Source organism: Sylvia atricapilla, chromosome 1 (genome assembly GCF_009819655.1).
Source record: "Sylvia atricapilla isolate bSylAtr1 chromosome 1, bSylAtr1.pri, whole genome shotgun sequence".
Classification (NCBI taxonomy): domain Eukaryota; kingdom Metazoa; phylum Chordata; class Aves; order Passeriformes; family Sylviidae; genus Sylvia; species Sylvia atricapilla.
This window is the reverse complement of record NC_089140.1, coordinates 99,734,380-99,761,342: the sequence shown is the minus strand read 5'-3', so window position 1 is coordinate 99,761,342 and position 26,963 is coordinate 99,734,380. Positions and strand designations below refer to the sequence as shown.

Genomic DNA, 26,963 nt, shown 5'->3' with positions numbered 1-26,963 from the left:
CTCCAAGGGCGCCGCGGGCACAGCCCGAGCGGGGAGAGCCCGCATCACAGATCCAACCCCGGAACCGGCTGGAAAGCACCTCCGGGATCATCGCGTGTCAGCTGTGGCCGAACGGCACCGTGTCCCCAGGTGCCACGTCCAGTCCTTCCTTAAACACCGCCAGGAACGGCGACTCCACCATTCCCTCTGGGCAGCCCGTTTCAATATCTAATCACCTTTCCTTAGAAATTCCTCCTAACGTCCAGCCTAAACCTCAGCTGGTGCAGCTTGAAGTTATGTCCTCTCGTCCTGTCGCTACGCGAGGACACATGTCGCAGTCAGCGGCGGCAGCGGGGAAACCCCCCGGGCCGCGACTCCACTGCCCGCACTCGACCCTACTGCCCATCCCGGCCCATCCCGGCCCATCCCGGCCCCGCCCTTCCCCGCGTTTCCCGGCGGTGGCAAGGAGCGCGCACGCGCGGAGCAGCTCCCTGCGCGCGCGGCCGCGGCCCCGCCCCCCCGGCCCGGCCCCGCCCCGCCGCGTGAGGCGTGCGCGCGCGTGGCGGCCGCGGCGGGATGTTCGTGGCGCGCAGCATCGCCGCGGATCACCGCGACCTCATCCACGATGTGTCCTTCGACTTCCACGGGCGCCGCATGGCCACCTGCTCCAGCGACCAGAGCGTCAAGGTGAGCGGGGAGCCGCCGGGCCCGGTGCCGGGCGAGTGGCGCGGCGCCGGGCGTGCGCGGCCTACCGGGCAGCGGGGCGGGCCGAGGGCTCGGTCCGCGGGAGGAGCCGGTGCCGGTGTCGGGCCGTGAGGGCGAGAGGCTGCCGCGCACAATGCACGGTGTGTCTGTGTGCCCGCTAACGCGTGTAAACACGGAAACTGCGCTTCCGACCCGCTGCTGCGGCAGGGAAAACATCCCCGACCGCTGTGCCTGCAGCCGTGCCGCTTGTTTTGTTTCCTCAGCTGAAAAAAAAAATCTGTATTTACTAAAGAATATTGGCGAAAGAAGCTACTGTTTCTTTCGTTACGTTTCGTTACATTTCCTCTCGTAAGGTAGTGCGAAAAATCTGCAGTTTTTATGGAAGGAAGGCGAAGTGTTCCGGAGTGTGCCCTGACAGACCGGAGAAAGTGTAGATTACTAGAAGCCTTAATTTTGACATTCCTTTAGAAGAAATAAAGTAACATATTTACTTTAACGAAAAGTTGATCGTTTTTCCCCTTTTTTGTGCATAGTGAGAGAATGGGCAAATATTCGGGAGTCACAAAGATAGATTAAAGGAATCTAATTTGCAGAGAACAGTCATGTTTGTTATGAAGTCCAGATAAATGGTTGAGAAAGTCACTTTTTTCGTAGAAAGCTGTAGATTAGGCCCCTTCTCCCTTACCACAGGCTAAAAAGCAAATAACCAACCACAGTAAAACGGTGCCCCCAGAAAGTGAGCCAAAGTCATGGGGATCTTTGGTGTCAGGTGGTGTCTTTCATTTGGTTATGTTCATGACTTTCTACATAGTTTTTCAGTAGAGATCTTGTAAGTATAAAGATGTATGGGAAATCAAGAGAGGAGAAGGTTCAGTGACTTGTGTGTGGTTAAAAATCAAGGCAGAAGTCTCCAAAAGAAACAAGATCTGTTCCCCCACTGCCATGGTGGATATTTTGCTGTCCTACTCTGCTTTTGGGCTGAGAGCTGCATTAGGGTTTTGCAGCCAGAGCTGAGCACGTGAGGATGCTGGGGGCTCTAAAATGAAACAGAACAGTGTAGTCTTGGAACAAAGTGAGTGAAGTATTGGGAATTGTAATAATTTCTCTTCTATGTGGTTTACTGTTTAAAAAGAAATTGAAGTCATATAATAGTGGGTTTTGCAGGTGGTGCCTCTTCTTCCTACTTGTAATAGGGATATTTTTATGGTTGAGTCAAGTGCAAGTTTCTACTGAACCAGGTACAGTGTCATGGATGAAAAAGTTTAGTGGGGGAGTGGGTGTGTATGTTTTTGTTTATTTTGATTACACAGACACGCACACACACACATATGAATGGCTGTGTCTTTAAAGTACCAGTCAATAAGCTTTATTTACAAATTGTATAATTGTGTTTTGATTTCTCCATAGGTCTGGGACAAAAGTGAAAATGGAGATTGGCATTGCACTGCCAGCTGGAAGGTTTGTATTTGTAAAAATGACACAGACATAACTGTAGTTTCTCCTTTGTTTTTGGAGAGACATGCATCATTTCTGCCAAATTTTAGAGTAGGAATGCTTTTGGTTTGATGTACTTTCTGTATGTCTTGTGTAAAATACTTTTTCTTTGCTTTTGTAAAACATCTCTAGTGCCTCTCACTTAAAGCAGATGTTAACATGCAGTCTGCTCTTCTTAATACCTTGTTATGTTGGCAGACTCCAGTATCAGTAAACATTATCAGTGACTGGTGGTCAGGGAGTAGAAAACAGTACCTTAATTCTTAATTATTTCCTTTTGCATGTAGTAAGACTTAAAAATATATATAAAAGGGGGGAAATTTAAAAGGAATATGTCTGGCTATTAAATGTTACAGTGTCTGACCTCTGCTTTTTGTTCTTCAAAACCTTTCTGAGAGCTGTGTCATATGGAGGCTCTGCTTCATCTGGATAATTAGTGTATTCAGCTTCTGAATTGTTCTTAGACTTGTATTTAATAGGACCACAATGCATTCATCCCTGTAAATAGTAATGCAAGGGAGGCTTTTGAATTCCCCTTCTCTAAGACAGGAATGTTGACTAGGTGTGAAAGAGGAGCTTCTTATCAAAAATAAGATTAACAGTGCTCTGCAAGTGCTTTTGAAAAGTACAGGCAATCTAGAAGTGAACGTGGTAATGGCTGAAATTTGATTGAGAACAAAACTTTACATTTTGCATCAAGCCATAATCATAGTTTGGAACTTAAAGTAGTAATAAACAGTGCCTTGAAATGCACTTGTAATAATTGCATTTTAAACACGAAGAGCAACAACTTTGCAATGCTGGCTGGAATCAAGAACTGCAATAGCTGCTATGTAACTTTGTATAAAAGAACTTAGGTTTCAAACAAATTGTACTACTACTTCCTAGAATTCTCTTCTTCAGAAAGTGAAAGTCCTGAGAGTGACTTTTCCTTGGCACAAGGCAGTATGTTTGCTTCTCTGCAGTGTTGTGATGTTGTCTTGCAGACACACAGTGGATCCGTGTGGCGTGTGACATGGGCCCATCCTGAATTTGGGCAGGTCCTGGCTTCCTGCTCCTTTGATAGAACAGCAGCTGTGTGGGAAGAAATAGTAGGAGAATCAAATGATAAACTCCGAGGCCAGAGCCACTGGGTGAGACTTCTTCTCTACAGCTATAAAGTTTCTGATTTTGGCTATGTTTTATTCATTTGTGGCAACATTCCAACACAAAGTAAGTATTTTTAAAACATTTGAGGAAAGCAGCTAACTGGCTACCTTCAGGCCACTTAGTGTCATTATTATTGGTGCTTCATAATAAGATATTCCCTGGCAAATGGCTTGCAGACATGAATTCCCATCTACAGTAGAGTTAAAGTTGGGTTTTTCTTTGACAAGAGATCATTTCAAATAACACTATTTTCACTCATCTTTCAAACAATAGAAAAGTTGAGGAGGGGAATTTTTTTGGTGGAGGATGTAAGCAGTCCTATGAAGTGGTGTTGTGAGACTCTGATTAGCCTTCTTTAGGGAATGAATTTTTGATGGAAATTTCTTGCAGGTCAAGAGGACCACTCTAGTGGACAGTAGGACATCTGTTACAGATGTGAAGTTTGCTCCCAAGCACATGGGTCTTATGTTAGCAACCTGTTCAGCAGATGGAGTTGTAAGGATCTATGAAGCTCCAGATGTGATGAATCTCAGCCAGTGGTCACTGCAGCATGAAATCTCGTGTAAGCTCAGCTGCAGTTGTATTTCTTGGAATCCTTCAAGGTGTGTTACTAAAACATTTGCTTTATGACTGTAACGGGAAGGGAGAAACATTCAAAGCTGAACTGCTTTGATTTCTGTCTGTCCCAAAGCACGTAATGGCTTTCCCTGTGGACACAGTGTTGTGTCCTGCTGATCTAGTTACTCTCCTATTCATTAGCAGTAGTCTGTGCTGAGGGTTCAGAGTAAGGCATTCAGTTTAATGCATGGGATAGGATAAAAGTCGATTTAAAAACTACGATTCATCTACATATAGCTTATGTGATTTATCTTCCAAAACCTGATTTAAATATCACTAAATCAATCATTAAAAGCACTGCAAAGAATGCAGACTCTGCCATGAAACTTCTGGCAAATACTGCAGATGCAGTCTTTATAGAAACTCAATTCTTCTCTCTGAGAACATCATCTTGAATTGCTAAATAATGTTGTCTCCTGATTTCACCTTAGTGGGGGCTTTTGAAACAACAGAGTGAAGATAGTGGTAACTGTGAATAGCATTTAACTCCTGTTTCTTTGTGATTTTTTTCCTTGTGATATTTTGTGGTGTTTTGTTTCCTCCATAGGAAATGTGTTTGAAATTTAACAAATGGCTTAGCATACTTTCTGTGAGAAATATGATCTATAAATATTATATATATTAGAAATATGTAAATTTAACAGTATTTGTTTTCACCTTTTAGCTCTCGAGCACATTCTCCAATGATAGCTGTAGGAAGTGATGACAACAGTCCAAATATACTGGCTAAGGTTCAAATTTATGAATATAATGAAAATACCAGGTATGCTAAATAACAATACACAGCACTCGTGGGATCATTAAGTTGTTTATAATATATGGCTTTTTATTCCTATCATTAAATGTGGAGTGCAGTAGTAAATAATACTTTAATTTTGTCTCTGATCCATTGGGTGGGGAAAAGAGAAGAAGACATCAGAATGGTAACTGATGTTAACAGAAATGATATTGATAATTTTATTCTCTGTCAGTGTAGAAATGTCATTGTTCTTTACCAGCATTTTAAAGGGAAAGTTGTTGTTTCTGTGTCTACAAAATTGTACGTTTAATGTTGCCCAGGGTGTTAGCAGTTGAAATTTGAATTGTGTTGCACCAGGCACTGTTTTGTTCAAGGCCACCTTGCAGTGATTTTAAAGGCATAATTATAATGGCAGAAAGTGCTGTGAATTGCTCGTGTTCTGGCAAATGTCACGTTGTACAGTCAAGAGTTCACAGAACCAGAAAAGGCAACTAAGTGTGTGCACCACCACTTCCAATTGAATGGTAACAGTGGAATTGTGTTTGACTGGGAGTGATCGATGTGGGAAAGGAGCCAGAGTGCTCTGTGGATTTTATGCCCAGCTTCAGGCAATGCTCTCCATGCATTAACAATAAAGCTACTGTAACTTACTAAGAAAATGGAATATGTGTTTATCATATGGCAGAGGAGGCAGACAGTGGTCTGCTTAAAAGCATGGAAAATTTAGTTACTGAGATGCAAATTCCTTTTAGATTTGTGAATGGAATATTTCTTTTTATTTCCCGCTTCCAATTGTAGACAAAAATGTTCTTTGTACTGCAATTCTTGCTTTGTTGTATGACTTACAATACTGTAGCATACTGTACTTAGTGGCTACTGTATCTGATTCAATTTCTGAAGAAATCTACTTGAAATTATTGCTTAAATTCATGTTTAAAAAAAGTTCTATTTTTGCAAGTCTCATCATGCATACATAACCTTTTTTCCCATTTCCACTGTATCATTTGCATCCCTGGCAATTTTCATGGCATTAAAGGTTAATTTCTTGCACTGTACAGGAAATACGCAAAAGCAGAAGCTCTGATGACAGTCACAGATCCTGTACATGATATTGCATTTGCTCCAAATCTGGGAAGATCCTTCCACATCTTGGCTGTAGCAACCAAAGACGTACGAATTTTCACACTGAAACCTCTGAGGTAAGCTTAAGAGGAAGATGGCTTGGTGTGATGTGATGCACACTATACAGTCTTATTCAAATAATCTCTGCAAAACAAAAGTAATAACAATGTATGCAGGACTGTTTTTAGCAACCTGATTTTTAAGGTAACAAGACTGTGAGCAAGTCTGTAATTTTGTTTGAATACTAATAATCTAATACCAGTTGTTATTAGAAAGATGATGTTCTCTTTGACATCATGTTCAAGCCCAGACCTTTGAACAGTTGTGTGCAGAACTGTCACTTTTCTTTTAAACAGGAAAGAATTGACTTCATCAGGAGGATTAACAAAATTTGAAATTCATATTGTGGCACAGTTTGACAATCACAACTCCCAGGTGTGGCGAGTGAGCTGGAATATTACAGGCACAGTGCTTGCCTCCTCTGGTGATGATGGCTGTGTTAGGCTCTGGAAGGGTAAGGTCACCCACCTGAAACACATGAACTATGTAGTCTGCTGGATATACTTGAGAAATTCTACTCAAAACATAATTTTGGAGTGAATGTCCATTTTAGATTTGTGAAAGATATATTTTCTGTATTTCTGTTTAAGAAAAACAGAGTTCAGAAGTAATATTCTGTGCAGGAATACTTACAGGATTTAGGCTGCTGTGAATAGTTGTTACTGTACCCTGAAATTATTTCACCAGACTAGAGCTACATCAAGTTGCCATTTAAAAAAGTAAGATAGATATTTTCCTACTGCTAAACCTAGAAAATCTACATTCGGTCACAATGTCCAGGCAAATGGTGCTTTTTTCTGTTTACATTTTAAAAAGAAAACAAACAAACAACAAACAAATAGATGCACCCCCTCCAGAAACTAACTAACCAACCAAAACCTCAAACCCCCTCCCAAAAGAACCCAAACAAAACCACCACCAAAATCTCCACAACAAAACCCCACTGGCAGTTACCTTACACATTCTCATTTGTTTCCTAGTATTGTAATAGTGGAAACCGAGTTCTAAATTATGGGCAGGCAGAGAATATCAGGCAGATTCTCAGCTGTTTGGAATTTATATATTGGTGTTGAAGTTCAGTTCTGATTCACACCAGATGTGGAGCAGTTGAAGTATATTTGTAGGGAAAGCTGAGCTTCAGAAGAGAAACTAACAGTTTCTATATGTCTGTGTTTGCAGCTAATTACATGGACAACTGGAAGTGTACTGGTATACTGAAAGGTAACGGGAGTCCAGTGAATGGTAGTTCTCAGCAGGGAATTTTTAATGCCTCTCTAGGTTCAGCCAATACAAGTCTGCAGAATTCACTAAATGGTTCATCTGCCAGCAGGTAGGTTAATTAGTAGAGAGACTAATTTTCAGTAAAAAGTCTTTTCTCTGAATCCTCTTAATTTCATTTAGTTCTCATATGTGTTTTACATGTTTTTATTTTACATGTTTTTAAAGTGCAATGTGATTTATTGCATGAGTACTTCTATAAGCTCTTCTGTTTTTGTTCTGTGGTTTGTCTGTAATGCCAGTGTTAAGAGGACAATGAACAAAGCAGCAAGTCATACTGAATCAGTCTGTATAAACAAGCAGTGTAAATAACTGTTTTCTTTTTAGTTCTTTCATATTATTAGAAACAACATTTCTGAAATAGTTTCAAAGGACCAGCTTCATCCTACTGGTGTGTAACTGCCCTTTTGTTTTAGATAGATGTTGAAAAGGGAAGCAAAAATACCAGCAACAAATTCTGTTTTTCTCTGGGATAATGTAGCAGAAGGGAAGGAAGAAAAGCTACTTAATAACATGGTTTCAACAATGAAATGTTAGTGTTAGTTTAACACTTGGTTTTTGCAGGCGTGTAGCATCAATTTAATAGAAGTTTTGTGGCTTTTAAAATTCACCTCATATGGCATTCACTTTGGAGATAATTTGCCTTAATAATCTCTGTTAGGTTTTTATTCTGTAGTAGTTGCTGTTCAGTGGGTAAATTTTACTGCCTCTTCTGAAAAATCATTTTTATTTGTGCACACTGAAATGTAGAAATGTGCTGCATCTGTATGGTGCAGTGTGTACAGTCAGCTCTACAAAGCTGTAAGTCCTGGGTAAGGATGAGATATGGCCAGATTCTACAGCAGCAGTTTCCAAGTTTTGTGGCCACCTTTGTTTCAAATGCTTTGGGATAGTTTCCCTTTCCATCCACGTGCAGCTACTCGTGTGGGGTTTTTTTCAGTTTGGAATGCTTATCAGTGAAGTTTGCTTTTGGAGAGTAGCACTAGTCCCCTCTTTCCCTTTCAGCAGTCAATCTTGAATGTCAGTTCAAGATCACTAACCCTGTTGAACAGAGAAGGGGTTTCACATTCTCCTCCCAAGATAAATGGGTGTGCAAGAGGTGGTAATGGGCCCAGTCCCTACAAGAAAGGGCAGCAGAATGATGTTGGTCATGGTTCCAGGTTTTACTTGTGTAGCAAATGAAATGCAGCCTTGCCTTGGAAATGCTCTATCCAGAGCTGTGTACCTGTATTTGCTTGGGTTCCTGTAGGGAAATGCAGGCTGTCTTCAGCTCTTTAGCATAGGGTGTGGTTTGACAATCTCCTTATCTAAGACTGTGCTGCCACCAAGACTAACCGTCCCCACCCCACTGGTGGCTCTTCTCCTGTCCCTGAACTTGGTGCTAAGGCATTGTCGAACTGAAACTTCTAGCATTATTTCTATTTCCTTGCTCTGTGTTTTGTTTTGGTTTTTAATAAATGACTCTTGCCTTCACTTTGTAACACAATGTTACTTCCACAATTAAGTCAGTGGCTGTGGAATTTCCAGACATAGGGTGTCTTGTCTTAGAGCCTTATTATATAAGCTACACACGTTACTACATGCTTTCTTTTGTATGATACTGGCCTGACTTGTGTAAGCAGAGTTGCTAACTTCTGTGTTAGTGTTAACATGCTGAAAAAGATTTATGCATTGACATAAATAGGTATCCTACACATAACTTATTTTGTCTCTGACTGAACATGCTTTGTTTCATGTCTATACATTTAAACACTTAAAACAGCTATAGCCCAGGCAGATCTGGAAAAGATTGTGAAAGCACTGGCCCAACTGCATTTGTGCTCAATAAATTTCAGAACATGTGATGTAGGTTGTTAGGAAATAAACCAGTAGGGCTGTATTATTATGTTGTTGTAATTGTGTGTCTAGATTTATGATACAATTTCCATTCTCCATTTGTATTATGTCCTTTTTAACAGAAAGCAGAGCTGATACCAAGCTAACTGGAGTAACTTTGGTGTTTTGCTGCTTGTTGCATGCACACAGGAATGGAAAACGAACTCCTTTTTCCCTTCCCCAGCGCCGTTTGACCTCTCCCAAGACACCAGCAGCCTGCTAACTACTAAATGCTGTTCAAAAAGCCTTTTTAAACACACGTTGCGTGCGGTTTTTGTACTAGCCGGCACAGTTTGATACGGATGGAACGCCCGATAGAAAAATATTTGGAGAGGCATCTTGTTTGGAAAAAAACATAAACAACCCACCCAACCCCCAAAACTTCCATCAGAACGTAGTTTTCAAGCTTGTCAAATTAAAAGATAGTTCATGATTAAAACCAAGCATTTTTGTCCTTGATTGGGCTGGGAGGAGGGAAACGACCATTACAATAACTTGCATTGAAATTGTTTTGAGAACCAATTTGTTTTGCATTTCACAGTGTTCACCATTTGATTAAGATTCCTAAACATTACAAGGTTGTAACTGCTTTGTAATACATGCACCTGTTTTAAAGGAGTAAGAAAACTGTTCTGACAATTGTACAGATAATGGCTTTTAGTAGTTTGGTATTGCTTCATTTATATTCTTTAGTATGACTTCAAATAAATGTTTTGTAAGTGCTGTCATACTTCATCCTAAGAGAATTACTTTTTCTGTTATGTATTTGTACATTCCTATGGTAATAATTGCAATTACATGGAGTACTTAGATTCTCTAAACATAGTATCCTTGAAAAACGCAAACACTTTGGCCATGCAGAGTTATAAACCAAAATTCAGCTTGTTGTTAATTGTCCCTTAATTTCATTAATAAACTGATAGCTATTCTTTGATGTAAGTCCACAGAATTGTAAACAAGACAGAAAATATAATACAGTTATACTAAAATGCACGAGTGTTACGGGTAAGTTCTAATAAAAACAGCAGCAAAATGACATGGAGTGGCATAATTCTGAATCTTGCATTCACCAAGAATCTTGAATTTACAGAGGATTTTGCAGAAATATGTAAATAGATACAAAGACTGTATTTCATTCAAAGTAGTTATTCTCTGTAAATGTATATCATTAATGTAAAAACGGATGTTTTTACGTCTCTTCTAGAAATGCTCTGAAGTTAATCTGAATTATTTGCATATGCAGCAAATGTACTTTGATAATATTTAATGTATATTTTGTGTCACAAACAAAGCATTACTTAAAGCTGTTAACAAATCACAGAAATTCTGGGAGAATGAAAGCCTGTTAATAGCTGTACTACACCACCCTTTTGACTTCTAAAGCAATCCATTCTTTTGTAAAAATGTATACTAGGACTATGGTATTATTTTCAATGAATTTCAGTGGAAAAGGCTATTATTTTGCTTTAAAGAAGAGTTTCCAGATTTGTCTTGTTTTGAATTACAAGCCTTGATTTTTGGTATTATGTTCTATTGGTTTTGGCATGGATATACTAAAGCCTTTTTTTTTTTCCAGCATGTCTTTTCTCCCCTTTGGTTCTCCTTGTATTTACTACCTTTCTCTTCTTTTCTTGTTTTATTTTAATTTTTTGTTTTGTTTTTGTTTTGTTTTGTTTTTTTGTTTTGGTGTTTTTTTCCTTTCTTAATTGTTTCAGGTATTTCTTTCCCCCTCTGGATTCCCCACGGGCTGGATCGAGATGGTCCAGTCATGCCCAGCTCCTTCCTCCTCCTCCTCTGATAGAACAGTCTTGTGATGCTGACACTGCCAACCTCCAGTATCCTCACCCTCGCAGACGATGTGTGTCTCGGCCTCTTAATCTTTTACCTGAGAATGAAGGGGTTTAATGTGTTATTTTAAATAAATTCTGAAGGGCCTTATTCTGGTGTTTGTGAATGCTTCCATTTCTGACTGCCTTTGTAGTCCTTCTCTGGTACAGAAGACTTTTTAAAAAAATGTGGGAACTTTATGCATGTTTTGCAAAACAGAAAACATTTAGAACATATTATTTGTGTATCAAAGACCATTTTAATTTGTACCCTTTGAATATTGGCAGCATATATAAACAGTATTGGCCACAAGCTCTATATGGAGTAGGTGACTTCAATGTGCCTGTCCTTTTTTTTTTTTTTTTTTTTTTCTCCTTTTTGAAATCATTTAGTATGGTCTTTAGTTTTTCCTTTTTATATACTGCATTTACATGTGGAACACTTTCTCAAAATTAGACATGCCTTCAAGACACTTATGAGTGAAGAATGACGTTGGATCAGCTTGTTAAAGAAAAAACCATTCCTGTGTATACTGCAGCAAAATAATTGGAAGTGTTTGGTTACTTAAGATTTTTCCATCTTGCTGTATAAATATTTAAATTTTATAATGGTGATTGACTAATAAACTTGTTCTGAAAGGTCTGTATTTGTATGCTTTTCCTTTGTAATAATTTTTTTTTTCTTTTTTAATAGGTTCTTGATGATGGTGTTTTTTGATTCAGGTGTCCACTCTTTTAGCTCTGCTTTTGTGCCATTCTTGATGTGGAGCTGCATATTCCCGATCTGTGCCACAGAGTGTGCTCTGGCTTTTCTCATGGGTGTGCTGAAGGTCTGCAGAGACTGCTAGAGCTCTTGGGTTTCACATTACCTCTCAATTATTTTCCAGTGATTGAATTAAAACAGGATATTTTGAAGAAAGAGTGCTGGCTTGAAAGATGTCAAATGTCTTTTCTGATGTCTCAGCACAGGAACATCAGCGGTGCGGTGGCTCAGTGTGTTGGCACTGACTCAGACTAGTGCAAGACAGGCGGGAAGGTAATGCTGGACAAAGAATGCATGGCATTGCCCAGGAGTAGCATTACTGCACAGGATGGGATTGCTGAGTTTGTTGGGGAGATCCTGGGGGAAGGAAGGAAGGAGGAGGCCTTTGTGCAGCAGAAACCCGAAATGTAATAGTCTATTTCAGTGTGCTTCAAAATGGACTTACCCTGTTTCCTAGTGGACTAGACCACTGCTATGAGGTAAGGGAGAGGGCAACTTGTATTGTTCCAAAGTGACGAGTTTCTGTGAGTTTTACTTCTGGAAACTTCATTTGCTCAGATCCACCACATTTGTTCCTTTATTTCTCTCTAAGGAATCAAGTTTTAATTTAAAAGCACATGAGGTACACTGGTGTTAGAACGTGCTTGCTGAACATGTGTGGAGGGAGGTTGCTGATATATGGAACAGAAGTGTGGAAGAAAAAAAAGTTTTGTATTTTTACCAGAAAAAGTTAACACAAAACCATGCCAAATTTGTATGGTAAACAGAAATGTTACATGATTAAAAGGTAATCCGTAAATGGTGGGTGGAAAGTAACTATTCCTCTGAGGGAGGATGACTAATTAAAAAAAAAAAAAATTATCAACTCTATTACACTGCAATACATTCCTAAACCAGAACAAACTGTTTCTGGGTATGCAAACAACAGAACATATTTTTGAAGTCTTAAGCCATTTGCAGAATTCTTGTCTTAACCCTCGAAGAGATCACAGACAAACCACTTACAGTAATGACAATTTTTTGCAGCTTCTAGTAGTGCATTAATAGTTCATTCCAGCATGGTCACATTATTTTCCTCTGTGATGATCATGTGTTATTAGATATCCTAACTCCAGTCACACTTCTTACTAATGGAAACATGCTGTAAGTTTCAGTGCAAACAAGTCATGTTAGAACACAGTGGCCCAGTACTTCAACCTCAGCAAGTGAACTCAGGCTCGTTTTATGGCTGATGCCTGCCTTGCCCCCTGCCCGGTATCTTGTATTGACCTCTCTCCAAACCAGGACCCTTCAATTCTCATCCCTGACTTTGCACCTCTGCTTCCTCAAACTCATGCTTACGTCTGCTCCCTTGACTCAAGCCTGTGAACTGTACTTCTGTGCAGGGTCTGGACCCTTGGACATAGGCAGCAGAACTCCAGGAGGGAAAATTATAGAAGGGCTTTGAAAGGGGTAATTACAGCAGGCACTCACAATATTTTAAATTTACCCAGCACCTTCTAAGTCTGCGCTTTTTCTTCTGAAGGAACAGCCCTTCTACTGCTTCTATGCTTGGAGCACATCTCAGTTTGAACTGCCAGGATTAGAAGTTTTTGGGTTTTGTAGAAGCTGTGAGATGGCTTTGGTGGTTTTCTTTGTTTTTTGTGTGCATGCGTGGTTTGTGTCTGTGGTGGTTCTGCTTGTGTTGTTGTTTGATTTTGTTTTGAACATATTTGAATCAGTATGAATTTCTGATGATGATAAACCTAGATTTTCACTCTTGCAGATTTTTGCACTCTCCAATACCAGGAATACAAACGTAGAAATGCATTGTGAAAACATCCTGGACAGCAACGAATCTGATGTAGATCTGAAGTTCTCATGTACACACACACAGAGTCCCGTTTGGAAGGCACCTGCTCACATTCTCCTTACTAAAAAAAAAAAAAAAAAAAAAAAAAAAAAAGTGACATGTAAGCGTCAGCATGCAAATGAAATTTTCCAAGTTCTGCGCACAAACTAGAACACAAGGAGTTCCGCCTCAACCTGAGAAAGAACTTCTTTACGCTGAGGGTGGCAGGGCGCTGGGACAGGCTGGAAGGTGGTGGAGTCAATCTCTGGAGATGTTCAAACCGCAGCCGGAGTGAGTCACCTAATCCAGGTGACCCTGCCTTGGCGTGGAGCAGCGACTGGACGATCTCGAGGCTCCTTCCAACGCTAACTATTCTGTTTCTCAGCCTCATCTAACTGATTCAGACTGCAAAAACGGAAGAGAAAACAAAGCCGGGGATATAAACAACGTCACATGAGTTAATCCGAATGAAGGTCTTTTTGTTTGTTTGTTTGTTCCCCACCCCCCCCCCCCACCCCCCCCAATTTTAGGTAGGACGGGGAACAGCCGGGTCGGGCGGGATGTTCAGCGCCCCTTTCGCTCGAATAGCTACTCACTAGTAGAGGGATCCAAGCCCGGCCGGCCTGAAAATAGCCGAGACAAAACACACCGACGGCACCACCCCCTTCCCCACTCCAGGCGCGGCCCCCCGTTCCCGTTCCCTCGGGAAACACCCGCCCCCCGTTCCCGCCTAACGGCCGCCGAGACGCCGCCGGGGGCGGGGCTGGGCGCTGCCGCGCGCGCATCGCCCAATCAGCGTCCCCGGCGCCCCTCCCCAGGCTCTCTCCCTCCCGCCGCGGGCCGCGCCCGCCAATCGGCGGCTGCGCTCGGGGCGCTGCCATTGGCTGCACCGGAGGGATCGCCCGAGTTTGGGAGGCGCGCGGCGCTGCCGCGCACGCGCCCCTGGCCGCGCGAGGGGCGGGTCGGTCGCGCGGCGGTTTCCGTTGCGCGCCAGGGGAGCGAGCGGTGCCCGCCCGGCCGCTGGGGGGCGCTGCGGCGGCGGCGAGGGGCGGACCCCGAGTTTTGGCGGTCGGTCCGTCCGTCCGCCGGCGCTCCTGCTCCGCCGGGGACCCTCGGGAAGGGCAGAGCCCATCTCCTCCTCCTGTTTGGGCAAAAAGGCGGTCGCCGGCTTGCAGCCGCTCTGTCGTCGCCGAGCTGCGCGGCGGAGCGTGGCCGGTGAGCAGCCGGAGCGTTCCCGCCGCGGCCCGTGGTCGCACAGAGTCGGTGTCGCCTCAGGTGCTCCCGGGAGGGGCCGCGCAGGGAGGAAGGCAGGCTCGGACTGCCTCGGTCCGGGTGGCTTTAAAGGCTAAATATAGGCTGGCACGTCTCGCAGCGGCGCTTCTGTGGCTCGCAGGAGCACCGCTCTTTGGGCGCTCCAAGAGGGCTCTGAAAGTGTCCCCCGAAAGTCTCGGTGGGAGAGCGCTGGGAATGGTTCTTGAGCGCGTTTGTGGATCAAGCGGGGTGATTGCCCGGGAATACTGGCAGTGATGCGTGAGTAAAGTGCGTTGCCTAGTGTGAGTGTGAAGCTGTTTGTATCCCGCTTGCAGATGCTGCGCGACCGGGGCTGATGGTGTTGCCGGGCCGAGTGCTGTTCAGGCAGCGTGCGCAGGATGATGGAAGACTTCAGGAATATCGCCGACGAGACTTTCCCCAGCTACTTGGGCCATTCCTTCAACAGCAGCGCCAGTGTCGTCTTCGAGAATGTCACCGTCTCCTCCAACCCGGGGTTACCTGTGGCCGCCTCCACTGTTGCCAGGAGCCAAGCGGGTGGTGACGACAGGTGAGGGTCTCAGTAAGTGCCACTCGGTAATGTCAAAAAACAGTTGAGGTATTTAACTCTGGAGAGTAAAAATTAATTTCACCTGTTAGTCGCTGACTAATTTGACTATTTACCAATCAGTGTCTCAGTTATCAGCAAGCATAGCATGGTCTGTATTACCAGTGTAAAATTTGTATTTAATTTGTAACTAATACAATACCTAACATTTACAAAAATTGCCCTTCAAAAGTAATTTAATTTTGAGACTGTAACAGTCAAGTCTCTTTTAACTCAGCTCTTCAGCTTACTATACTGGATTTTGAAGTTGTATAGAGATTAATACATTTTTTACATGTGTGTTCTGTGTTAACTGTTCACTAAACTTACCTGAATCTGGCTCCTTTTAGAAAGTGTAAGAGCTAGTGTTATGTGTAAGAGCTAAAGCTCAGCAAGAATAGAGCAAAGAATAACAATTTGAAGCCTTTGCACTTAACTGCTGTCCTGTTACTTAACAGCAAGTAAGATGAGACTTTAATACCCTGGCTTTCCAGAAGTGTGTGTTTCAGAAGGACACCACTAGCCACTAGAAACTGTAACGTGGTGTTTCTCTGAAGGGCTACAGAAGACCGGAGAGGAGCATTCAGGAAACATATGTGTTTCATATGTAAACATATGTAAATACAGATTGGCTAAAATATTGAAATAAGCTAACTTACAGGAAATAAGTAGTCATCAGTGTGAATTTTTTTCCCCTCAGTTCTTTGGGAAACAGGAGCAGTGCATATTGGAATGACTCTGATGTGTGTTTTTCCACCCTACATTTACAGGCTTCCTGATAATTGTGCATCGTATTTGGAAGGAAAACGTTCACCTCTGTCAGGATCTCCTCACAGCAGTCAGTCACACCCTGAGCCAGTGGAAAGATTTGCTCTCTGCTTTCATGACGACATGTAAGTCATCTAGTTAAAATCTAATTCTATCCTAAAATGCAGATACTAGTAAGTTAGTAGGTAGGTTTATATGTACTATATGGCTAATTATGGGCTACTTCAGAACTGAGTTGCAGAGTTGAGAACAGCAGCTTTTACTACTAACCTGCAGCAACTGGAGAGCTCAGCTGTGCTTTGGCCTGTTCACTTACAGTGTTTGGCACCCTGGGCAGCTTCTCCTGCAAAAACAGCCCCTCCATGTTTTCTGGGGAGGGATAGTGCTCCGCATGGAAGCGCCCTCTGCAGTGATTGATGCCACAGCCTGTGCAGCCCTACATGAGCAGCATTCTGCTCTTTGATTGACTAATTGGACTTCATGTGCATGACAGGAATGAATCTTCAGAAGGGACGTTTTCTAGACTGTGAGGTTTTGATTTGTTGTCACACTAATTAAAAGCATCCTAAGTATGGTTATTTAATTGACTTAACTGAATGTGGCCTGTATATACCTAGTTTGCTTTACATAAGCTAGAATTAAGCTGATGTTTCTGGTTCATGTCATGCATGTGAATAGCATTTTGCACTGATATAAATATGTTTTGAATAAGTATCAAGCAGTTTGCATACAGAAAGGAGCAACAGCTCCTATTAAATTTACCTTCTTTGTAACCTCAGTGATTGGTATTTCCTGGGAAATTATTAGTGTTAGTGATACCCTTGAAAAGCATTGCTGAGTGCTGGAAGCTGTTGCACAGGTTATTGTAACCAGGGCCAGATGTGCTCCTGTTGTGGCAGAAACTGCCCTGTGTGCCTTTCTCAGTGATAAAATTGCACTCCAGGCAGTATGTCCCTATCAAAACAAAGAATGTAAGATTTGAGAGGGAGTCAGTGTCTTGATTGTACTCAAGTAAGAAAACAAAACACAGAGCGTGGAATAGTTGTGTTTTAGACTTTCAAATGTTAGTTTCATTTATTAATCTAAAATATTGAAGCAAAAGTATGAAATTTTAACATCTGGCACGATTAATTTATAAGCCTGCATGGACATTCTGTAAAAACAGAAGTGAAGAATAACTTTCCTGCATACAGTTACAAAAGCTGTTATTTAACTACATGCAATTTCAGGAACTCATGTGCTTTATAATTTGATCCCTTATTTAATGTAGCAAAAGGCTTGGTGAGACTGTGGGCTTGGTGAAATCTTGTCCAGTCTTTGACTTGGTCTCAAATGGATCATGGAACTTGGCCAGAGTAGACCCTTTTGTCCTTACACTTTTCCCTCTTTTTTCATAAATGAAAGAGAGGAACAAATAGGTAGAAAGGCATATTTTGCATGAGATGTCACTATTTGTTTCACAGTTTAGATTGTGAAACTGAAGTCCTTGTAATTTTCGTCTGTATTCTTTTATTTTAAAAGGCCTCTAGAATCTATCCTTTATTGGAAGGAACTGACTGAAACTGAGAGATTGGATAATTTATAAGATCTTTATCACGAGAGATGATGGTCTGTGTGGCTCACTGATTTTTCCATTGAAATAATTCTCTTTCTAGGGAAATTGCTACACAGATCGAAGAGCCTCAGCCACGTTGTGTTAATTTGAAAGAATCCCACTCAATGTATGGAGAGCAAGCTCAGAATGCCCTTGAACATTCAAATCGTGGTCAAGGTACCTTACATGAAGTTTTGCCACTTGAGCAATTGGAAGGTGTCAAATTTTGAGAAAAATTGTGTACTTATTGTCACTGTAATTAGCTTCTTACGCTACAGATGTCTTCGTTTGATCCTTTCACTGTTTCATGGCAGATTATAAATGGGTTACTAAAAAAAAATCTCTTGTATTTGAGCAAACTGAAAACAGAAAGCTTGTGGTTGACATGTTCTTGGACTTCCTCTCGAAGTACAAAGCTATACAGCAAGTTGGTGAAAATAATGTTTGCTATATAGTACCATAAATAAAATGCCAGTAATAATCTGACTTAGTTTCAGGAACAACTTTGTGGAAGAAGTGTGTGTAGCTTGTTCTTTACCCCTTCCATTTCAGTAAGCGTAAGGCTGCAAGGTTGTGTTTTAACTAGCATCTCTTCTCTTGCCCTCTTCCAATCTGTAATAGATGGCTTTAATTGCTGCTGTAGGTGTTGGAAGCATGCTCTTCTAGTGAGGTTATGCATGAAAAAATAGTTTGGAATACTTGCTGTGAAAACTATACTTTTTCTGAAGTCTGGGTAGACTAGTGGAAGCAAAAGAATATTCCCAAACTTATTTTAATAGTATGACTACTGATATTAAGCTTGCCTGGGTTTTTGCTAATGTCAGTTCTGTGAATAAATTCTACTTTCCCCTTAAAATTCAGTAAATACAGTTAGTAAATATATGCTTTTAGACGTTATCCTTTTCCGAGCTTTGAGTATTTGTATAGGTTTTGTGAAGTATTAATAATTTTGACAGATAATGTGTTCATTTAGAAAGTATTATGACCTGTAATATAAATAGAGCTTTATAAAAATTCACTTCTAACAGGGAAGTGTTGGCTTCAGTAATTTGACAATGTATTCTTGAGGAAGTGGCAGTAACTGGCAACAAAGTGGTGATGCTTTGGAAAGCTGAGACTGCCCAGTGTTTGGACTTGATAGTGGCCAGTCAGATTTAGTTACTCGATTTTAACTTGGAAACTGTTGTTTGGAAATTCTTTTATTCACACCTATTACTGAAGAATTACAAACCTTTTTTGCTAAAATCTGTGTCTGTAAGTTTAAACTGTTCTCTGTCATGCGGGACTTGCAATTGGATTACATATGGGTATAACATACAGACAAGTGGAAGCAGCTTAAAATGGTCCAAAACAAGAATTGATCCAATAGGTGAAATGCAACAATGGAACAAAACACTTGTTCCTCCCTCTGCTAGTACAAACCGGGAGTCCTTACTTTCTTGTGCTGCCTTGTGGAAATCCTTAAGGCAGTTAATACCTTTCATCATTTTTAGAGTTCTAGCCCTGATGAAGCTCGGCCTTTTTAACAAGATCCTTTACATCACTGTCATAAGAACATACAAGGTTTAGTGTTGTGGTAATCTGTACGTTTGGGTTATTTCTGTGGTGTATGCCTTCCAGAGGTTCAATTTAACCTTGGAGAATAGTCAGCACTTTTTATGTTCTCATGTTGTGCCACTAATGTTGCTTACACCACTTTATGTTTCAGATTTACCAACTGGAGTAGGTTTTCTCCCAGACATTAAGAACAGCAAGGTAAAAGCATTTCCAAATAGAGTGAAATTTAATGTTTTCTAACAATAATCTTCTAACAGATTTAATTCTGTGAGAGGAGGAGGGAAGGAATGGTGTTTATTGTCTTATATTGTGTATACCTTAAATTTATAGACGTGCTGGTATGACTCACTTTGCCTTCATTTTGCAGATCACGTAATTAGTACTGTGTGAGCATGACTTCATCTAATCTTCCTCAGTTGTGAAAATTACTGTTTGCTCCTAGCCTCCACTGTCTTGTAGTTCTTTGTCAGTGTAAGGACCTTGCGTTTTATCCAGTTGTTGTCTGTCTTAGTGAAGCACCTTTTGAGGAATTTTGTGTAGTGCTTTTGGAAGTTGGAGTAGATAATTCAGAGCTAGGAAATAGCTGCTGGTATTGACAGGTAGGGTTATGCTTCACCTGTTTTTATCTATTGTGTTAGAGATGCTAACAGCTTTGGGCACAGAGATACAATGCAGACAGGGATGGAGGTCTCTTGTTCCTTGCAGAAAACATGCATCAGGCTGCAGCCAAATGCTGTCCAGTACATACTTAGCTAGTATGTATCATCTAGTATTTTGATTGAATTGTCTGTCATTTGATTTTTGTAGGGGCCACAGGGATCAGTGAGTTGCAGTTGAATGCTTGTGAGCTGTCTTCCGAAAATTTTAATTAATTTTCCTTTCAAATTCTTTACTTTCTGAACTTGGACATTTTTTGCTATGTGTCAAAGATGCTCTCTTCATCGCAAAGAATGTGAGACTAAGCCCGTACCAGACGTGACATCATGCTGTTTTAAAAAATCGTTTGGCTATAGAAAAGATAGAGCATCTGGTGTTAGCTAGATTCAGCTGAAATATTACTGTTTGAGTAATTCAGTGTGCTCACTTGGAGAAATTTCTGACAAAGATTGGATCTGTGTGTACAATTTCTGAAGAAGCTCTGTTTTAACAGCTTAGGGAACTATTGAGAGATGTCTTTGTACATTTAAGTTGGGATTGCAGCTCAGTGAATGATGGAGGATAGTTTTTTCAAATGTAAACTCTTTAATGCAACATTTCACTTCTTCATTTTGAGTCTCTTAAGTTTGGTGTGCTTCAGATGCTTTTTTGCTCTTCCCTTTTTATCATTCCTGTGTTTCTTCCGTGTATCTATTCTGGAAGCTAGCAGGCAAAGTGCATTGGAACTTGAGGTTTCCTGGGATAAGTAAAAAACTGTGTGTGGAGTTTGGCAATATTATTAACCTCATTAATTGTGTTTTTTAAAGTGAATTCATGCAATGGTAATTTCTAGTAATATTTCTTTATGGATACTTTCCACAGGTTGGTCCATCTGAACCTTCTGAAAAGCTGATAGATGGTGCTGTGTCAAGTGTTCATCTTAGCAATAGCCTTTCAAGTTTTTTGGAGAACGAGAAACTCTCATCTCTTCTAAACTCAGATGAAGATTCCACTGGTAGGTGTGTTTATAACTCTTAGTAGCTGAGTCTGTAATTCTGACTCAATATTATTGCTTACTTGAGAAAAAAGGTTCTGTTTTGTTTAAATATTTAATATTAGATTGTGCTTGATAAAAATGTAGTATAAGAATATGGAAGAAAGCTGTTCTTTGGAAAACAGACTATTTCTAAATTGTAACAGGAGTAGGCGGTTATGCAATTTGTCAGAGAAGATCACAATTGGAATTTTTATCTAAAAAATTAAACAACAATCCTCAGTTACTGTGAATCAAAGATACAGGTGGCAACGTGGATATTGACTTAATAAAGTGGTATCTCTACCTGCCTTTTCAATTCAGGTTAGTACAGAAATTCTGTGGTGAAGAGCACACCCATGCAGTTAGAAAGGACTTTTACTTGAGTTTGAGTTCAGCTCTCTTTAGGTGCTGCTTGTGTGGGGTGATATCCAAGCTGGAAGTCTAGTGCAACTGCAGGAATAAAGGTGAGAGCATGAGTTCTGTATCACTGAGAGTTCTGAACTTTTAGTGCCCTTGCAGTAGCTGCTGCAGAAGGACAGACATACTCTTCTTCATTAGTTCAGCTGACTTTGCCAGTGACAGGGCACATTCTTGGATGTTCCAGTGAGGAAGGCAGAGTGATCAATATGAAGTACCCTTGCTGTAAAGTAGAACTACTGCATTTCTCCCATGGCATCTACATGTGTCACGACTGTCTTTTGAAGTTTTGTTCTTTCTCATTGCATAACTTCACTTGAGAGTTAAGCATATAATCAGTAAGTTAATGGTTTGGTGAGTAGAAATACTGTTGGGTGGTTTGTTTTTTTTTTTCACTCAAGAGGATGGAGTTATTTTAATTGCCCTCTGAGGACTTGGTAGCTGTTAGCTGGAAATATTTGCCTGTTCAGAATTCCAGTACTGGTGAAGCTAAATTGTCTTTTTATTTTTATACTGCAATTCAGTATTCAGTGTAAATTATGGAATTGTTTTGATAGTATGTCAGGGGATATAAAATGTCTGTTAAAAGTGAAAAGGGTATTTTCTTCTTTTTTCATAGATGATGACATTGATGATGAAGAATTCTTTGATAACAAGCTAGAAGCATATTTTGAGCAGCTGATACAACCAGAAATGATAAGAGGAGACACCAGCCTGCAGAAACTCTCAGAATCCTGTGCAGCTCTGAAGCTTTCTGAAAATGTCTTATTACAAGTATGTTTGAAGTTCAAAGCTCAGCATGCCCAATGGCTCTTAAACATGTTAAAATTTCAGTGATTATATTTGTTGGTATTCTTAAACAGAGTTAGTTTTAACTGTCTTTTTTTGTTTAATTTTTTTTTTGTTTCTATAGCTATTAAAGCAACATGCTGGCACTTCTTTTTTTATTGTACAAAGAGTTTATAAATAATCTTTTCAATCACTTTTTTTTTTTTAAATCTTGGATATCAGTGTCCAAGGTGTTACTAAGTGTAGAGCAACACAAAGACTTGTCTTTCTAGGAGAGTCAATAATTCTCTTAAATAATTGTTAAATGTGTGGAAGTTAAATGTAAGGTAGCAACAGTCTGGCTTGTGGTTTGCCTTTGGGCAACAGTTAGCTCCATTCCAAACAGGTTGCCAGGGTTGCCTTTCCATTTTCTTGGCTTTGCAACAATCGATGTGATCCTGGCAGCCTCATGCTTGACTGGAGTGGAAAAATGTGATTGATTTAAACAGTTAAATTGCAGCTTCTGAAATTTCAGAAATTTCCCAACTGACATCAGATTTTCCAAGCTGTGTGGGGAGTGATGGTAACCCTGTACAAGTAGTCTGGATAGGCTGCAATTCGTTACAGCAGTGCAGGAAGAAAGGGATAAGTGGTTTTAACAGTGAGAATAACAGAGCTCTGCTCTCAGGGCTCCTCTGTGCACCATGTCCCTGCTTCACTACCTTGTAGATAGACAGTAGGGTAGGTACAAAGGGCTCTGAGTCTGATTTGGAGCCCTCATCCAGCAATGGGTCGGCCAGAAGGGAAAGGAGAATAATACAGTACCCATGTTAAAGTGAATGACAGGATGTAGTAGGAATAAGAGATCTTCCCATCTTCTTGCTCTGCATGCCCTTGCAGGCACATCCATGGATTGGCATAGCCAGGAACTCCATGGTAGAGGCTAACTAGAGGTGCTGGCTATAGCAGTGTTATATGAGTGAACAAAGTATCATTAATCTCTTTTCTACTAGAGATTTTTTTAACATTCTAAAAGGCCCTGTAGTGGCTTTTTTTTTTCTTTTCCTTTTGTCTATCTATTCTAGTGGAATCTAAATATTTTATATTTTTTATTTAAAGGAGAACTTTCAGGATTCTGCTCGTTATGGGGCTGTGACTGGAATAGACTCTGGAAATGCTAGTGATGAAGATTCACAAAGTGAAGGGATAACTGGATGTTCTGTGCAAAGAGAGGTGCTGCCCAGAGCAGTACAGCAAATGGTATGAAATTGCCATTTAAATTGCTATTAGTTGTGTAGAGTAAGACTGTAGTTGTGATGCCTTGGGATTAGCAGTGTGTTTGAAAACTTGTTAGATCTTTAGCTAACCACCCAACCTTCCTTTACAAAAAATTAATCACACCACTTTGGTTTTAGGTGTGTTTTTCAAACACAGTCAGCTTGGACCATTTTGTATCTAGAACTTTTAGTACATGCTTCTGACACTTTCCAAATGATTATTGTTTTAAAAGAATTCCGTGACTGCTGGGGATGTGCTGGATTCCCGCCCAGTGCCTGAGTTGCGATTAGATTCCCGCTATCTCCAGCGCACGGACAGCCATAAAGCTGATGTCTCCAATGCCCTTCCAAAGCAAGAACTGGAGTCCTCTGTCTGTCAGGCTGCTCCTTCTGATGCAGAAGTGCTACACGCAGCAAGAGGATTTTTGGGAGATGACACCACTCCTGAAGTCGTTAGTGCAAATGCATCTCAGACAGATGCAACTCAACGTAAAGTTGGTCTTCCTGATACTTACCTGTCTCCAGCTGGGGACAGCTGTGGGAACTTAAGTTTAGCTACAATGGACAAAGGTAGGTGGCTTTACATACAGCCTATCTTTACATGAAATCTATCTATGCCATTGTGACTGTACTCTGTTGCATGGAAAAAGAAATAAAATTGTAAGCTAGGCATTTTTATTTAGTAGGAGTTGGTAGTAAAAACCAATGTAGCATTAATTAATTCTTACTTGATTGTTTTATGTTGCACTTGTTTGCTGATGGAACTGAGTTTAACTTGGCAGTTGCAGCAACCTGAACTTGCAGCAACTTTTGCCATGTCTCTTTTTATTTTCATCCATAATGTAGCATTTGATATATCTTTTAGGTGATTTACCACACAGCATTGTCTATCAAAATGAGGAGGGCAGATGGGTGACTGATCTTGCATATTACACTGCATTTGATGAGCAACAAGATTTAAATACGTCTGAAGATGTTGAAAGAAATGAGGAGTTCATTTCTGGTGGTATGTAATCATCTTGTTTAGTTAACTGTTGTTGTCTGTAATGTTAAGCAAACTTTCTTCCGTGTTTGAAGTCCCTTGGGAATGTCTTGATGCTGAGCAATGGTACTGCTATTGAAAATTGTTGGAGCTTATTGAGGGACTTTGGGACTCTCATCTTCCCTTGAATTCCAGCCTTTTTGAACCTCTGTTTACTTAGAAAGTTGTTTATTATCCTTAGGCCGTGTCAGACTGATCTTCATGAGAGTCTGTATGTTTGTCATACAGGCTTGGATAATACACATGTAATACCATAGACAAATTAATTCCTTAGCACCAAAATGTCATCTGCTCATGTGTCTCATAAGAGATTCAAGCAATGTGTGCAACAGCACTTCTCCTAATCTCTAGTTTCCAAAGCTGACATGTAGATGGGCTAATGTATTCTCAAGATGTCCGTGGTCCACTCAAGGTTCTTCTTTCTTTCAAAGCAAATGCTGTCTAGCACTGTTTATTTTGAGTAAGTGATCAAACAGGGTTGACTGCTTGAAATAATGTTTTTCAACACTGTAGTGGTTTTCTGATGGTTCAGGTAAATATCACGTCATTTGGGGGACACTTTGTCATCTACTGTGTCAGTAATGTACAACTCTTCCATGATTTTTCAAAAGCCATTGTATTTCAGACAGCTTCTGAATCTTAGACTTGGGTTGTTGAGTGATTAAAATATTTGGCTATTGTAAATTTTTCCAAGGCTACTTAGTTTTTTCCACCTGATAGATTTTTAAACACTTCTGCTTTCAAGTCAATGGACTTACCTCTTTACATGGTTGATGATAAACTGACAGATTCCATGTGGCTGGCATTTTTCTGGCTGCTAGTCTGCTTGTCTGTTTGCAGTGGTGTTTGACAGCTGAAGGAGTTTTATTTGTAAGGACAGAAAGGACATGTAACATCTGATTCTTTGGACTCTCATTTATGACATGTTTCTGTGTCAGCAAACTGTGCATGCAGTGTGTTCTTCTATGGAATAGAGCGAGAGTGCTTGCTTGGCAGTGTTATGTTCAGTCGAACTCTGTCAGTAGCAGTTCTTTATCTTCTGTAGGAGCCCTACAGCTTCCAGAGACTTTCTGAAGCACCCAACAATATGTCATTGATAGGGCCAGGTTGCCTTTAGGAGGTTAACTTGGATTGTTCAATAAAGATGTATTCCAGCTTTGTTTCTTTCCTCAGAGTATGTACTGCGACTTCCCATGAGTAATTTTATGGACAAGAGCTGTATTCACCTTAGAAATTTGCATCCATTCTCAGCTTCTGCCCTGTGCCCTCTATGCCCAGGGATGCTCTGTGTACAAGGCCATGTATTTTTGGAGTTTTGATGAGCTGGGTGATACATTAACATTGCAATCTGGTAGAGTAGTATCTCTTGATCAGTTTTTTACATTTTGGTGAAGGGATTCTTAAGTGTTAGTTGTTCTGTAGATGGTAATTGTGAAAATAGTACAGACATTTGAATTCAAAAGTGAGATTGAGTTATTTGGCCTGTTAATTTGCATGGGTTTTTTATGAACTGGTACAAGCCAGTATCTTTCTTTTGGTCTAGTTCAAAGGTGGAATTTCCTCAATGGAAAAAAATTTTCAACCCCCAATGTAGTACAGGTTTGATCCAAGTTAGCCATATGATGCTTGGTTCTAGCTAGTATCATAATCTATATCCTGAGAATCATAATCTTGGTGTCATAATCTATAAAAAGTTACAGTTTAGCTTGGGGCTAAGGCTGTTAGTGGTGAATAAATAATGTTTCTAAATGCTGATTTTACTTTGGCTTCTAAAGGTCCAGCAAGTACTCCTCTAAAACTAATTCCATATAACTGTTCCCACCGAAAAGGGATTGAATAACTCCTAGTGTGTCTGTCAGACTGTCTCAGGTCTAGAATTGTGTATGCAATAACTTTCCATCAAATTGAGTTTAATGATGGCAAAAAGTGATGACTACTTAGTAACTTTTGTCTTATTTTAATAAATGTTCTCTTTGGTTTTAAGCTGAAGCAGCAGCTATGATTGCACAAGACCAGGAAGAATTTGAGAAAGCACACAGGCTTGTGCAGGTAACTAATAACCTCAATGTAAACAAAACAGTTTTCTAATTTATTTACAAGTTGCAAGTTCTGAAATCTCTTTGTCTGCAGGCAGGAAAGATAGGCAGTCCAAATGCATCTGAACTAGCAAATACTTCGTGGAAATCTGCTAATAGCTTCCTTCTGCAGAGAACATCTGATCTTCATAAAGATGCCAGCTATTTATGTTTGTCTTTGGGGGAGTTTTTCGGTCAGAGATCAGAAGCTCTTGGATGTCTGGGTGGAGGCAGTGATGTGAAACGGGTATGTATCTAAATGTTAATATTGAGGAACAAGGAAAGGACAAGACAAGCAACAACTAGCACTAGTTTTGTTGTTTTGTAACCAGGTTTTTCTCAGAACTTATTTTCTAAGTTGATTTAAGAAGGAAATTCTCTGTGTGCAACCCAACCAGTATGGGTTGACTGGTTTCCTCCTAGAATTTCTGATGTGAAGTGCTGGCTGCTGTTATTGTTGAATGTTGATCTTTGCCTTTTGGTCAGGAGCTAATTATGT

At 40.6% G+C, this 26,963-nt stretch overlaps 1 protein-coding gene across 1 annotated transcript in view; it reads left to right on the top strand.

Annotated features, from left to right (window-relative positions):
* The first annotated feature begins 497 nt into the window (after positions 1-497).
* CEP192 (centrosomal protein 192) overlaps positions 498-26,963 on the top strand; it is a 69,766-nt gene continuing 43,300 nt past the window's right edge. Inside the window, 21 exon segments of the mRNA XM_066314113.1 lie at positions 498-666; positions 2,092-2,142; positions 3,165-3,311; positions 3,718-3,929; positions 4,610-4,708; positions 5,743-5,883; positions 6,163-6,320; positions 7,046-7,196; positions 10,735-10,921; positions 14,118-14,962; positions 15,157-15,258; positions 16,065-16,187; positions 17,718-17,833; positions 19,365-19,411; positions 20,732-20,864; positions 21,922-22,076; positions 23,190-23,330; positions 23,581-23,917; positions 24,213-24,353; positions 26,374-26,438; positions 26,520-26,711. Coding sequence (XP_066170210.1) covers positions 556-666; positions 2,092-2,142; positions 3,165-3,311; positions 3,718-3,929; positions 4,610-4,708; positions 5,743-5,883; positions 6,163-6,320; positions 7,046-7,196; positions 10,735-10,921; positions 14,118-14,962; positions 15,157-15,258; positions 16,065-16,187; positions 17,718-17,833; positions 19,365-19,411; positions 20,732-20,864; positions 21,922-22,076; positions 23,190-23,330; positions 23,581-23,917; positions 24,213-24,353; positions 26,374-26,438; positions 26,520-26,711 — 3,654 coding nt within the window. The 5' untranslated portion in view covers positions 498-555.